The sequence below is a fragment of the Oncorhynchus tshawytscha genome, linkage group LG08, assembly GCF_018296145.1.
Source record: "Oncorhynchus tshawytscha isolate Ot180627B linkage group LG08, Otsh_v2.0, whole genome shotgun sequence".
Lineage (NCBI taxonomy): Eukaryota > Metazoa > Chordata > Actinopteri > Salmoniformes > Salmonidae > Oncorhynchus > Oncorhynchus tshawytscha.
In genome coordinates this window covers 42,666,199-42,681,363 of record NC_056436.1, presented here as the reverse complement: position 1 = coordinate 42,681,363, position 15,165 = coordinate 42,666,199, and the positions used below count along the sequence as shown (strand labels likewise).

At 43.7% G+C, this 15,165-nt stretch overlaps 1 protein-coding gene across 4 annotated transcripts in view; it reads right to left on the bottom strand.

Annotated features, from left to right (window-relative positions):
• asap3 (ArfGAP with SH3 domain, ankyrin repeat and PH domain 3) overlaps positions 1 to 15,165 on the bottom strand; it is a 50,825-nt gene that overhangs the window by 15,811 nt on the left and 19,849 nt on the right. For all 4 annotated transcript variants that reach the window (XR_002954408.1, XM_024429726.1, XM_024429727.1 and 1 more), the window contains 11 exons: positions 12,727 to 12,801; positions 11,843 to 11,892; positions 9,387 to 9,510; positions 7,997 to 8,082; positions 6,022 to 6,097; positions 3,674 to 3,760; positions 3,325 to 3,434; positions 2,442 to 2,511; positions 1,829 to 1,916; positions 1,198 to 1,246; positions 144 to 310 (listed from right to left, as the gene is read on the bottom strand). Coding sequence is in view for 3 of the 4 variants with exons in the window: in XM_024429726.1 (XP_024285494.1) it covers positions 144 to 310; positions 1,198 to 1,246; positions 1,829 to 1,916; positions 2,442 to 2,511; positions 3,325 to 3,434; positions 3,674 to 3,760; positions 6,022 to 6,097; positions 7,997 to 8,082; positions 9,387 to 9,510; positions 11,843 to 11,892; positions 12,727 to 12,801 (982 nt within the window). In the remaining variant the exon portion in view is untranslated. The remainder of the gene's footprint in view (positions 1 to 143; positions 311 to 1,197; positions 1,247 to 1,828; positions 1,917 to 2,441; positions 2,512 to 3,324; positions 3,435 to 3,673; positions 3,761 to 6,021; positions 6,098 to 7,996; positions 8,083 to 9,386; positions 9,511 to 11,842; positions 11,893 to 12,726; positions 12,802 to 15,165) is intronic.

Below are 15,165 nucleotides of genomic sequence, written 5' to 3'. Positions count from 1 at the left end.
GATCATGAGACCTGACCAGAAAATAACTCTTGGCCCTTGGTATAGTCTCTAATTGGACCCAAAACCTCTGGCACTACACCCTCTTTCTAAGTCTCTCTCTGGCCATGGCCTCTATCCTGGCCTTTCTTCCCCTCCAGTCTCACCGTGGGCTCCACAGTCAGCGCAGGCCTCGTTGCCGGGCATGTGTCTGAGTTCGGTGATGACGGCCCTGGCCAGCTCTTGCAGCCCGGAGTCCGGGAACTGCAGCTGGTCGCCGCCCAACGCCGTGTTCAGGGCTTCCTCCTTACTGTTCTGCAGCACTGACACCCAACTGTAGGGGGAGAGGGGAAGACCGACACACACACGGATGCACAGAGACACGCACAGACAGAGGGAGACAGATGGAAGGGCTTAAACAATGCAATGTAGATTTACACAATATGTAGTGTCGTACAAGTTGTTATTTTTCATTTTTAATGGAACTACATCTATATTTGAAATGTTTATTTTATGGAAGTACTTTAACGTAACCAAATGCACTTCAAAAGCACCCACCTGCCCACATCAGCTGTGTGTCTAAACACAAGTATAGAATTATACTGTGCCACTGCTATAAGCTTGGCACGTTTACAAAGCAGTAAACCTCATTCGGGGCTCTTCTTTCTCACCCCCTCCTTTTTGTTGCTTTCATTTTAGCCAACCCTCCCTCCCTCCAGATGAAAGGCAGAATCTGAAGCCCACACAGAGGAGTGGAGAGAAACCCCCCTACTCGGCTCTGCGGGCTCCAGAGAGAGGTCCCCACCCCAAACCAGCTGGGCTCCCTCTTTTTTCATCCTTCTCTTTTTAATCGCTCTCCGACAGCCCTATTCTCTCAATACATTGCCCCTCCCTCTCACTTGGAGTCTCTGGGTCTCAAATTACACTCGCTCTTTCTGAAGGTTTCGGTCATCCGCTTTCTGTAACTTCACTATTGCATTTCTTTCCCCCTCTCAATTTAACTCGTTCAACTTTCTGAAAGAAACATTGTATCCGTTTCTCTCAATGTCCCTTTAATGGAACTGTATCCCCTCTACGTTGTATCTGTCTCTCTCTGAAATAAATGATAGAGATTTTTTTGTTTGTTGAATGGCTCAATCATGGAACAAGTCCTGACTGGCACCTCAGTGTATTTGGAACAATGCCCGTCTAGAATATGAGGGACTCCAGTGCTGTGCTTACATCATGCATTCCTGCTCGTCCTCAGCTTGGAAATGGTAGGTCCGATTGTCTAGAGAGGAGAGGCAGAAGAAAGATGGGTGTGAGAGGGTGGGTGTAGAGGGAGAGGAGAGATGACAGGAGAAGGAAAGGAGAGCTAGAGAGCGAGAGCAGGAGGCTACATACCAAGGGATATATTACAGTGGGAAAACTTGATCCACACACACACACACACACACACAGCGCGAGAGAAACCGTGGAGGGAGACCCGCCTCTCTGCACCTGCTTTCCATTACATACACACAGGTTAAGACAAAGAAACGCATGCATATGGACATCTATATGCAAACACACACACACAGGCATATATGCACACGCACAAACTGCAACATTACAGATGAATCCCATTAGGCATTACTGCAATTCGTTCCAAGGTATAAAACATAACTGGTGATAACTTATAACTATAAACATTTAACTAAAACAAAAAATTGGTTTAATGTCCATCCAGTTGCATGGAATTTGAAAAAATACAAATAAAAAAGAGCAACTTCAGCAAAAAAATGTTTTTTTTTACACGTATACAGCTCAGCCCATACGTATGTGGACAGAGGTGAGGGGTCAGGGGTGAAAGGTCAGGGAGGGGTGAACCTACGTGTGACCAGGTCAAAGGTCCTCCTCTCCTCGGGGTTGGGGCGCACCAGACAGGTCAGAAGGTTGAGCTTAGCCGGTGGTCGGTTTATCTGTGGAACCAACGACACTGGGGTCAATTTCTCACTCTGGGGTCAAACAGAACCGCACCAGCTCAGATGTGGCATTTTTCACGTGATCTTTTCCAGCATGGTTCCAACACATACGGTACATGCAGGTCAGCCCAATACAGCTTGACTTAACTCAGCCTCCCCCTCCACTTAAAAATGCCATCGAGATAGAATTCCTGAGAGAAATCCACAAGAAAGGGGATGTGAAAAAGTCCAGAGAAGAGTCCTACTTGATATCAGACCGAAAAGCTATTGAGGGGTACATTGAGGGCATCAGAAATCTGTTGACGGATTTAGAAAGTTACAGGTAGTCCAGTATACACTAGTTGGGAGAATTCATTTTGGCAGTGAGCTTTACTGTTTGGATTATGGGGCACAGGAAATGAGACGGTGAGAGATGTTGGTTGCGTCCCCAAATGGTACCCTTATATGGGGCCCTGGTCAAAAAGTAGTGCATCATATGGGGAATATGGTGCCATTTGAGACGTAGCCATTGTCGAGTCTCACCGTGCTGTGGGAGATGGTCAGACAGCCGTACTTGACTCCGCACTTCCTCTTCTGCCACACCTTCCTAATCCTGGAGGAGACGCAGAGAAGGAGAGCGAGGAGGAGGGAGAGAGCGAGAGACACAGACCACAGTCTTAGTCAGGCATAACTTACTGTATATCTGCCATCAAGCTCACTAGTCATTTGTTTGAATACAAGTTTGTTTCCCAACTGATTCACCCCCCATGTTATCACACTAATCTAATGCTCTGAGAACAGGGGAGAGAGGGGCTATAAGAGAGACATAGGCCTGCTTTTGGACTTCCAGACTTCCTTGCTCTCTCTCCCTCTATCGCTCCCCCCCTTTTCTCTCTACATGACATGGCTTAGCTAGAGGAGCTGGATCCACTCATCCAGCCAGGCCTCTCAGCCTAGATCCAAACCCCAGAATAATGGAAACCAGCTGAGGCTGACATGGCACGGTGGTTCCCAGCCTCTCCATCTCAATGTCGCTCCACCAAGCTACATACCCCTTATTAATGACAGCTTTGCACACTCTTGGCATCCTCTCAACCAGCTTCATCAGGTAGTCGCCTGGAATGCATCGCAATTAACAAGTGGATCCAGCTCCTCTAGCTAAGCCATGTCATGCAGAGAGAGAAAAGGGGGGGGGGCGATAGAGGAGGGAGAGAGCAAGGAAGTCTGGAAGTCCAAAAGTTAATTTGTGGAATGTCTTTCCTTCTTAATGCCAATCAGAAGATAGCCCTTTTTGGTACAAGACCAAGAGAGCAAAAATAAGCACAAATAAGCAAAGAGAAAGGACAGTCCATTTCTTTAAGACGTGGTATGTGGACTTGGAGCCTCGTGTTGTCAGTGTATTTATCAGTAACTTGACCAGACTCACCCGTCACTCCTCTTCTGTAGGAAGCCGGACTTCTCCGTGCCGTACTTCTTGTTGCCTTGAGGTTGGTGTATGCTGTATCCGTTACCCGAGTTCTTTCTGTTCAGGTATTCCTATCACAAAACAGAGTGACTTAGTCTGAGAAAATAGTTTTAGAACAACATTAAAAGAAAGCTAGACTACTGTTTATTGAATGACACTGGAACAACAAATAGGTAGCACATTCCTATTGAACAAGCAGAGGTAGTCCCTCTCTGTTTCATTCCATTTTCTTCCGTTTGGTGCCTAATGAACATGGCCCAGCACAGAATGTGTAGAGGTGTTTGAGTTCTGTAGGGGTGTAAAACCATACTTCTTTTCCCTCCACCTGTAGCAGCAGCCTAAGGGAATCTCGTAGCTGAGAGAGCTGTCTCACTTCCTCATCCTGGTCCTGTCGCACCTACAGCACACAGAGGACAGATCAGAGTGTTAGCTAAATACAATCTACTGTATCGAATACAAACACATTGATTTGGGTTTAGAGGAAGATTCTGCCGTTGATTGCAGCTTTGGACACAAAACCAACTTTTCCCCAGAAAATAGTGGCTGTGGGATGGGATGCTTTGTTGATATGGCCTCAAGAAATGGGTATGGACAGCTATAAAACCAAGTTTTGCATAACGTTGCAAAATAAAGTGTAACGGAGCTAGAACACTCTTTGGTTTCTGGTGCCCCATCTTAGTCTGATCCCAGATGTATTTGTGCCGTCTTCCCCAACTTCTAGACCGCACAAACCACCAGTCTAGCCTAGTACCACCCCTATCTGCCTGTCGCATTAATGAATCATGAAAAAGGCCAAACCAGTATATTTCCCTAATACTTCCTGGAACATGAGAAATAGCGAGCCTGAGCATGGCCCCTTTCAGACCAAGCAGAACAAGAATAATCGCCGACACTCATTAAAGTCAAGTGTCCGTTACTAATACTGTGCCTGATGCCAGAGCGGGATTTTATGGAATCGCAAATATATCTAGTGGCCCTTTTGAGTACTTCAGATTATCACAGGTGTCTGTAATCTGTCCCTCTGTGTGAGTTTATCGCGTGTAAAATATGACAATAAAATAAGAGATTTTAGTGAATACAATAAGGTAACTTCATGAATACAATGTGTTTAATATGAGTGTTTCAGCAAGAAATATCCTTAATATTTACACACCAAGTTATTTTACTATGTCAATATGTATTAGTTGTCAATGTTTTGGCATCAATGGTCAATGGTGGCAGTTGTGGAAAAAAGCCAAAAGTTGGAAGAGTTGCAGAGCTGCAATATGTAACTTTTTGGGCGCCCTGACCAAATTCACTTAGACATGTGTGTTCTAGATCTGTCATTATCATTGAAAGCAAGTCTAAGAAGCGGCAGATCTGTTCTACGTGCGCCATTTCTATGATTCCCGTTCTTAAGTTTAACTGTCGGTTTTGAACACCAGCTGAAAATACAATATTTCTGGTTATGGAAAATAGATTTCACAGCGGTTTGATGGTACAATGATTCTCTACAATATATTTGCTTGTTTTGTCAAACTGAAATTAGGCAAACTATTATCATTTTAGCAACCAGGAAATGGTGGCGCGATTTCTGCATAGTGCATATTTAATTGGAAATAATGTAATTGTTAAATAGATGCTTTTTCATTAATTAGGCCATTTTCTCTTGAACCATTTGGTCTATCTACTAGACATGGAAATAAGAACACAGATAAATTAATACTATATGAATACCTTTTTAAAACGTTATTACTATATGAACACATTTTTTTAAAAGTTATTAAAGTATAAATTACCAAAGTTACGATAGATTTACTGTTAATTATTAAAATAATTGAGGATTCCGGTAACTAGCAGCCTGTAGGTTGGGAAAGTCTGGGAGGAGAGAGGAGATCGAGGGTTAAGAGGGTTGGTTGTTAAAGAGGAATTTGACTGTAGCTTACTCAACTGTTGTCTATGAGATTTACAGTTGCCTGCTAGCGATGTGTTCGGTTAGTGTGTCTGGGCTTCCATAGGCAGTTGGAAATCTGTGGGGGGTTGTTTGTGAATGTGCTTGCGTGAGCGTCAGACAGCCTGCTAGACACACACTGAGATTATCACTAAAACCTACCTCCCACTAATCAGTGGTTAGATGCAGTTCCATGGCTATGACTAAGTTTAAAATATTTTAAACTTCCGACAGCTTAACTGCCAAAACAACCACCTGTACAAGCAGTAGTAGTCACCATAGAAATATAATCTAGATTATATTTCTAAGGTAGTCACATGGTAGAGAAGACATGGTTCTCATATCATAGTTCCAGAACACTATTTACTAAACTTAGCTTCAGAAAGCAGGTCAGCAGTTAGAATAGAATCTGACCTTTGACCCAGACAGTAAATCTGTGGTGACTGACTTACATTCGAGATAAAATGGCACAATCAAAACAAAAAGGTGAGGGGAAACGCATAGAAACAGAATTACTAGTCAACACTGGGAAATGTGTCAGTAGTTATTTTTTTAATGACTGGCCCTCAATAGGCTTGTGGACATTCCAGTTAAATCTTCTCTTGTGGATGGAGAGACTGACTGAAGTAGACAAAAAGGTAGGAACATTCCACTTAAATCCTCTCATACAGGAAGGCGAAACTGACTGACGAACAGATCGACAGACAAGTAGACAAACCACAAATTACCGTGTGGACAGATGACGCCAGCTTCTCCACAAAAGGACTAAGGTTCTCGGCAGCTTTCAAGCCGTCCTGGAAGAAACTGAGACAACGCCTTAACACTCAGGTACATGATCCCAAACACGCAGGTTATAAAGAGCTCCCTAGCATACCCGAGTCGAGCAAACACTACATTTGCAACAAATAGTTAAGTACCGTGGCAACAAGTCCCTTTGATACTTCCATGCCAAACTGGCTCTGATATTTTCATTTACACATTTTATCCTCTCAAGCACAGTTCCACTAACTATACAGTGGGGCAAAAAAGTTTAGTCAGCCACCAATTGTGCAAGTTCTCCCACTTAAAAAGATGAGAGGCCTGTAATTTTCATCATAGGCACACTTCAACAATGACAGACAAAATGAGAAGAAAAAAAATCCAGAAAATCACATTGTAGGATTTTTAATGAATTTATTTGCAAATTATGGTGGAAAGTAATTATTTGGTCACCTACAAACAAGCAAGATTTCTGGCTCTCACAGACCTGTAACTTCTTCTTTAAGAGGCTCCCCTGTCCTCCACTCGTTACCTGTATTAATGGCACCTGTTTGAACTTGTTATCAGTATAAAAGACACCTGTCCACAACCTCAAACAGTCACACTCCAAACTCCACTATGGCCAAGACCAAAGAGCTGTCAAAGGACACCAGAAACAAAATTGTAGACCTGCACCAGGCTGGGAAGACTGAATCTGCAATAGGTAAGCAGCTTGGTTTGAAGAAATGAACTGTGGGAGCAATTATTAGGAAATGGAAGACATACAAGACCACTGATAATCTCCCTCGATCTGGGGCTCCACGCAAGATCTCACCTCGTGGGGTGAAAATGATCACAAGAACGGTGAGCAAAAATCCCAGAACCACACGGGGGGACCTAGTGAATGACCTGCAGAGAGCTGGGACCAAAGTAACAAAGCCTACCATCAGTACACCAGGGACTCAAATCCTGCAGTGCCAGACGTGTCCCCCTGCTTAAACCATTACATGTCCAGGCCCGTCTGAAGTTTGCTAGAGAGCATTTGGATGATCCAGAAGAAGATTGGGAGAATGTCATATGGTCAGATGAAACCAAAATATAACTTTTTGGTAAAAACTCAACTCGTCGTGTTTGGAGGACAAAGAATGCTGAGTTGCATCCAAAGAACACCATACCTACTGTGAAGCATGGGGGTGGAAACATCATGCTTTGGGGCTGTTTTTCTGCAAAGGGACCAGGACGACTGATCCGTGTAAAGGAAAGAATGAATGTGGCCATGTATCGTGAGATTTTGAGTGAAAAGCTCCTTCCATCAGCAAGGGCATTGAAGATGAAACATGGCTGGGTCTTTCAGCATGACAATGATCCCAAACACACCGCCCGGACAATGAAGGAGTGGCTTCATAAGAAGCATTTCAAGGTCCCCGAGAGGTCTAGCCAGTCTCCAGATCTCAACCCCATAGAAAATCTTTGGAGGGAGTTGAAAGTCCGTGTTGCCCAGCAACAGCCCCAAAACATCACTGCTCTAGGGGATATCTGCATGGAGGAATGGGCCAAAATACCAGCAACAGTGTGTGAAAACCTTGTGAAGACATACAGAAAACATTTGACCTCTGTCATTGCCAACAAAGGGTATATAACAAAGTATTGAGATAAACTTTTGTTATTGACCAAATACTTATTTTCCACCATAATTTGCAAATAAATTCATAAAAAATCCTACAATGTGATTTTCTGGAATTTTTTTTCTCATTTTGTCTGTCATAGTTGAAGTGTACCTATGATGAAATTACAGGCCTCTCTCATCTTTTTAAGTGGGAGAACTTGCACAATTGGTGGCTGACTAAATACTTTTTTGCCCCACTGTATAATCGACTATAACCGGGCCAAAATGCAGTCCAGCTCAACTTGGTTTGGCTCAAAAGTGTGAAAAGGGCATGAATGCAGCATAGAAGGAGAACTTACTTGAGCTGGGCCTGGAAGTACTTGATGAGACTCTGGAGCAGGTCTGGACCCTGGCGCACCTTCAGTTCCTGGATCTTTAGCAAGTACTGGACAAACCAGAGGATGTAGCGTTGGTAACCATGGTTACAGAGCTTAGGTTTCGGTTCCGAAACCGTCAGTGGTTATAGACCACAATTAAGTTGTGCGTCATTTCACAGATTCAAATCAGTCATTCTTTAATCCTGGTTTAGTGTATATTTGAATAGGGCCTGGAGTTTTTCCTGACCCGTTGTGACCTGACTAGGAAAAAGTCCAGGCCTTCATTGTCACGTCATGGTCAGCAAAAATGCTGGACCTTAATATAAATAAATATTTTGTCGAAGACTGTATGGTTTTCAGGACTTAGCCCAAACATGAAATAACAGAACCATTTCAGGGTGTTTTTTCCCCTGATCCATTTTAACTGTTTGAAGTCTGTTGCTTTAAAAAAAAAAAAAAAAAGGTTGGAAAAAGCCTTTGGAGCCAGCTGTAGGAACTCGCTGCTGCTTGTGGAAGGAATGACTTCAGTCTGCTTCGTCTCTGCTCCATAAAGACTTGTTTAAAGCCATCTGTCTGCGGCTGTGCTGGATCATGTTCATTAAGCAACAAACGAGAAAAAAAAAAGACTGAAACAGCGACGTACAACCTCGATTTATCCTATAAGAAATAGTTTTCTGTTGCATGCCCTGATGAATAGGACCCAGGTGAGAGCCTTGGAGGAAGGGGAATAATTTCCCTCTTCTTCTCCTCCATCCATCTCAGCAGCTGACCTGACAGAGAGTGTGCAACAAATTCCCTTACGCTCGTAAAGTGTAACTGTGAGCTACAACCTTAACTGAGCTTAGCTTTGGAGTCCGATTCCAATGGTACTGATTCCAATCTGTGCTCCCTATTTTACATGGTTTGCCACCCCCACCTTGATCCAAGCTGTGCTGTTTGGGGGAGAATGTGTCCTTATGCACAGATCTAGGATCCTAATCAACTAAAAATAAGTCATTTTCACCATGATAAAACTGATTCTGATACAAATGCAAAAACGTTCTGGTGAGTGTTTTGCATTGGTCTGTGTCAGGTATTGTGAAAGTCCGTTAGGTGCGCGCCTGTAATTGCTATTTGAAGTGGACAAAATAGCATATTTATTAAATTAAGTATTTTAAAAGCCATGGTTTATCCTTGTAGGTAACAGCGTCACAAGGATAAAATGTATAGCAAAGCTGTTTTAAATGGTCAAAAAAAATGCACACACAAACACACAAGTAATCGAGTACTAAGGTCCGTTCGGCTATCTGATTAGCCGTGCCTATCCCTAGTGTGTGTGTGTGTGTATGTGTGTGTGTGTGTTTCCTGTCTAGTCTCAGCTCCAAGCCCCCACCTCACACATCTGCAGCTGGAAGGTCCTCCTCTCTCGCTCCATGTCCTCCGTCACGTTGTGTCCCTCAGTCTTGACCAGGCCCAGCTGCCGACTCTTCTCCCTCCTCTCCTTCTCCAGTTTCCCACTGAGAGAGAGAGAGAGAGAGAGAGAGTTTGAGAGACATGTATGGATACCCTTAATGAAAACAAAATAGCATTAGAAAATGCAGCAGGGCAGACAAAACAACTGCTGAGGAGACCAGAGACAGCGCATAAGAAAGTGTGTGCGTGTTTGTGAGAGAATGAAAGAAATATAGGGTGGATTTACATGACAGTCAGCAGGTATTTATGGTCCTAATCTTTGCCCTTTTACACATCCTATTTGTGTAACACACTCCCTTTTTTTGTGGAGGTGAAGCCCCCGTCACATATTTTTAGCCAACATGCAATTTTAGACCAATGCTGTAATGTCTGAGCTCAAATGTAGATTGGAAAGTGCCATGCCTCAGCAATTGAACATTATTGGATGTGTATAAATACCAGTTTAGACACACCTACTCATTCCAGGGTTTTTATTTTTACTATTTTCCACATTGTAGAATAATAGTGAAGACATCAACTATGAAATAACACATGGAATCATGTAGAAACCAAAAAAACTTAAATCCAAATATATTTTATATTCTTCAAAGTAGCCATCCTTTGCCTTATCTTTGCACACTCTTGGTGTGCCTTGTTAAAAGTTACTTTGTGGATTTTTTTTCTTTCGTAACGCGTTTGAGCCAATCAGTTCTGTTGTGACAAGGTAGGGGTGGTAGACAGAAGATTATTTGGTAAAAGACCAAGTCCGAATTATGTCAAGAACAGCTCAAATGAGCAAAGAGAAACAGTCCATCATTACTTTAGGACATGAAGGTCAGTCAATATGGAAAATTTAAAGTACTTTTAAAAAGTTTCTTCAAGTGAAGTCGCAAAAACTGTCAAGTGCTATGATGAAACTGGCTCTCATGAGGACCGCCACAGGAAAGGAAGACCCAGAGTTACCTCTGCTGCAGAGGATAAGTTCATTAGTGTTACCAGGCTCAGAAATTGCAGCCCAAATAAATGCTTCACAGAGGTCAAGTAACAGACACATCTCAACATCAACTGTTCAGAGGAGACTTTGTGAATCAGGCCTTCATGGCCAAATTGCTGCAAAGGAACCACTACTAAAAGGACACCAATAAGCCGAAGAGACTTGCTTGGGCCAAGAAACACAAGCAATGGACATTAGACTGGTGGAAATCTGTCCTTTGGTCTGATGAGTGCAAATTTGAGATTTTTGTTTCCAACCGCCATGTCTTTGTGAGACGCAGAGTAGGTGAACGGATGGTTTCCGCATGTGTGGTTCCCACTGTGAAAAATAGAAGTGGTGTTACTGTGTGGGGGTGCTTTGTTGGCAACCCTGATTTATTTAGAATAGGCACACTTAACCAGCATGGCTACCTCAGCATATCCTGCAGCGATACACCATCCCATCTGGTTTTTGCTTAGTGGGACTATCATTTGTTTTTCAACAGGACAAGGACCCAAAACACACCTTCAGGCTGTGTTAGGGCTATTTGACCAAGAAGGAGTGTGATGAGTGCTGCATCAGACGACCTGGCCTCCACAATCATCCAACCTCAACCCAATTGAGATGGTTTGGGATGAGTTGGACCGCAGAGTGAAGAAAAAGCAGCCAACAAGTGTGCAGCGCCTCCCGGGTGGCGCAGTGGTCTAAGGCACTGCATCGTGCCACCAGAGATTCTGGGTTTGAGCCCAGGCTTTGTCGCAGCCGGCCGCGACCGGGATGCCCATGGGGCTGCTCACAATTGGCCCAGCGTCGTCCGGGTTAGGGAGTGTTTGGCCTTCAGGGATATCCTTGTCTCATCGCGTACTAGCGACTCCTGTGTCGGGCCGGGCGCAGTACACGCTGACCAGGTCGGCAGGTGTACGGTGTTTCACCCGACACATTGGTGCGGCTGGCTTCCGGGTTGGATGTGCATTGTGTCAAGAAGCTGTTGGGTTGTGTCTATGCGGGAGTTGCAGCGATGAGACAAGATTGTAACTACTACCAATTGGATACCACAAAATTGAGGAGAAAAAAGGGTTTCAAAAAAACTTTAAAAAGTGCTCAGCATATGGGGGAACTCCTTCAAGACTGTTGGGAAAGCATTCCTCATGAAGCTTGGTTGAGAGAATGCGAAGATTTTGCTGGCATCTAGCAATGGGTGGCTACTGAAGAATCTAAAATATATGTTGATTTTTTTAACACTTTTTGGTTACTACATGATTCCATGTTTTATTTCAGTTGTCTTCACTATTATTCTACAATAACACAAATAAAGGAAACCCCTTGAATGAGTAGGTGTGTCCTCTGACTGGTACTGCATATAACCTTCTGAGAGATGGACCATAAAAATAATAGGCTAAAATCCTTAATCACCATCAACTTACACTTTGATGTCATATTCCTTCCAGCTCTTCTCCAACTGTTTCTTCAGCTCCTAAAGAAGACGAAAAAGATGGTTATGACCAGCTTGCCATCCGCTCCAGACATATCAAATAAACATGGCCTCTAGTCTACTGTATATCATCTAAACTGTGGACATTCACAGGACACTGCACAGGAGGCCTCAGTCACTCCCTTTAGAACTCTTCAACAAAAGGGGTTTTACAATAATATCTACTTCCGGTGAAGGATTCATTATGTAGGGCCAGGGGTTTTCCTGACCATGTGACCTGACCAGGTAAAACTCCAGGTCCTATTAGTAATAGTCTAAGCCTATATAAAACAGTGGCCCAGTTTCTTCCGGTGGAGTCACATGGTCAGGAAAAACTCCCAACCATATTTATGCCTGTGTTTTTATTTTATTTTTTATGGTACAGATAAGACTGACATATTGAATGAAGAATTGCTCATCCGATGGGATGCAACAGTTTTAAAAAGATGTCACTAATTTGTGACACCCAACACAATATGGGTGTTGGTCATAAAATGGCACGAGGCAGTAGTAAGTACACAGAGCGGATGTTTTGCAGGGTTGTGGTTTACTCTTAGACGAGGTGCATCTCTCGCTGACTTTACAGACACAGACTGTGGGGAGGCAGGAGAGTTCGTGCACAGTAGGTTATACAGAAGACTTACAGTTTGTGCACGACAGTAGATCTAAATCGCAGGGTGGCAAAATTCCAGAAACTTTCTCAAAATTCCCAATTGGAAGATTCCTGGAATAAGGAGGGGATATGCAGGAGATTCGGGAACCCTACCAACCGGGCTTTCTGGAAAACCAAGGCAATATTGTGAAAGTTACTGGAATCTTATAACCCTAGTTACTCACCAGTCTGCTGTCTCTGAGCTCACTCTTCAGGATGTTCTCCAGGGGGAAGGAGATGATGTTGTTCAGGTTCTGGACCTGGAAGACAGAAACAAATGAGTCACATAGCTACACAGACACCCATTTTTGATTTACAATGATGAAATAACAAAAAGCTGTATTGGTTCCTTTGGGTCATATGTTGTTCCAGTTTTTTTTATTGAGTCACATTTTCAAGGGATGGGATGGCTCCGGGTGCACCACAATAACCAAATCAAATGAGACTCAGACGGAATAAGTGTATTGCATACTGTGTTCTGGTTACTTATGTCGAGATCCTTCCCGTCGTGCATCGAATTGGACTACAGATTAACGGTGCACATGTTAGGACATCCACAACCGATGAATGTCCGAAAACATACACCGTACAGATAAAAGTTGTCGTAAAGTCCGTCAGTCCGGTCCTCCTCCACCTCTGCTCTTTACAGGCCGATACATGCTACACCGCCACCTGAACCCTAACCCAGGAACAAGGACGTGTCCTAAAATGTACACCATACACATGAAAGCTCTGGTCTTTAAAGGGTTGAAACATAACATAAACACCACCACCCAGGAAGGACATGGCGCCCTGCAATCCCCTCCCTCACTCTTATAATGGTGCAGACTTGGCTTGGGACCAACGCAGGGTCTATTCCTGTTCTCACACACACAACTTCCTACCCCATCCACTTCTGGCATCATAGTACCTCTATAGAGTAGAGAGTATTACTTTATTAATTCCAATTTGGGAAACTGTTTTATCCACAGTATGCATCAATGACTTACAAGGGCAGGACACACAACGATGACCAACACGTGATAAAAAAACATGTAAAACGATGCATATTAATAAGACAAGGGCAACTGCACCATAGTATCCCTAAAATAGAGCGATTCAAAACGCCGTTTTCTACTCGGCCGGAAAACAAGCAACATTGTTTTAATAGGAAGACCTCAAAACAGTTGATCAATTTAGAGGTGGTCTGTATCCGTTTAAGCTCTTCTTGCAAAACTACATTGAACAAAATAGAAAGGCAACATGTGAACTGTTGGTCCCATGTTTCATGAGCTGAAATAAGAGATCAATGTTGTGCACAAATATATTTACATCCATGTTAGTGAGCATTTCTCCTTTGCCAAGGTAATCCATCCACCACGTGTGGCATATCAAGAAGCCGATTAAACAGCGTGATCATAACACAGGTGCACCTTGTGCTGGGGACAAAATGCCACAAAAAAAATGTGCCGTTTTGTCACAACACAATGCCACAGATGTCTCAAGTTGAGGGATCGTGCAATTGGCTTGCTTAACTACAGGAATGTCCACCAGAGCTGGTGCCAGATAATTTAATGTTTTAATTTCTCTACCATATGCTGCCGCCAAATTTAGAGAATTTGGCATTTCGTCCAACTGGCCTCGCAACCACATGTAACGATCCCCCACAAGCCCGGGACCACATCCGGCTTCTTCACCTGCGGGATCGTCTGAGATCAGCCACCCAGACAGCTGATGAAACTGTGGGTTTGCACAACCATAGAATCTGTCACAAACCGTCTCAGGGAAGCTTATCTGCGTGCTTGTAGTCCTCATCAGGGTCTTGACATGACTGCAGTTCGGCATCGTAACTGACTTCAGTGGGCAAATGCTCAACTTCTATGGCCACTGGCACGCCGAAGTGTGCTCTTCACGGATCAATACCGGTTTCAACTAGCAGACAGTGTTTATGACATTGTGTGGGCAAGCGGTTTGCTGATGTCAATGTATGCCCCATGGTGGCGGTGTTATGGTATGGGCAGGCATACGCTACGGACAATGAACACAATTGTATTTTATCAAATCGCAATTTGAATACACAGAAATACTGTGACAAGATCCTGAGGCCCATGGGATGTTAATTAAACAGGTGCCCTGACTCTGTGGTCACTAAAGAGCCCATGGCATCGTAATCGTAGGAGTGTTAACCCCCTGCTGTCTGTGCTAAATTCCCATTCTGGCCTTCATATCATCCCCAGCTTACAATTGGCTCATTCATCCCCCCTCCCCGTCCCCTGTAACTATTCCCAAGGTTGTTGCTCTAAATGAGAAGGTTCTCAGTCAACATGCCTGGTAAAACACGGGACAAATAAAATAAGAATATGACCGTAACTCGTTGCAGTTATGTTCCTGTTCAGTGTAATACATGCCGATGGCACGCAAATGGAGAATCAAAACATCTGACCCATTTTGTAGATCCTACTGATTAACTGACTGCTCAGTGTAGGGTGGCAAAATTCCAGGAACCTTCCCCAAAATGCCCAGGTTTTCTAGAAATCCCAGTTGGAAGGGGGAAATCTGGAAACCTCCAGACTTTTAGCAAAATATGGGACTTTTGTAAAGGTTCCCAGAATTTTGCAACCCTAGTTCAGTGCAAAAACATCTCC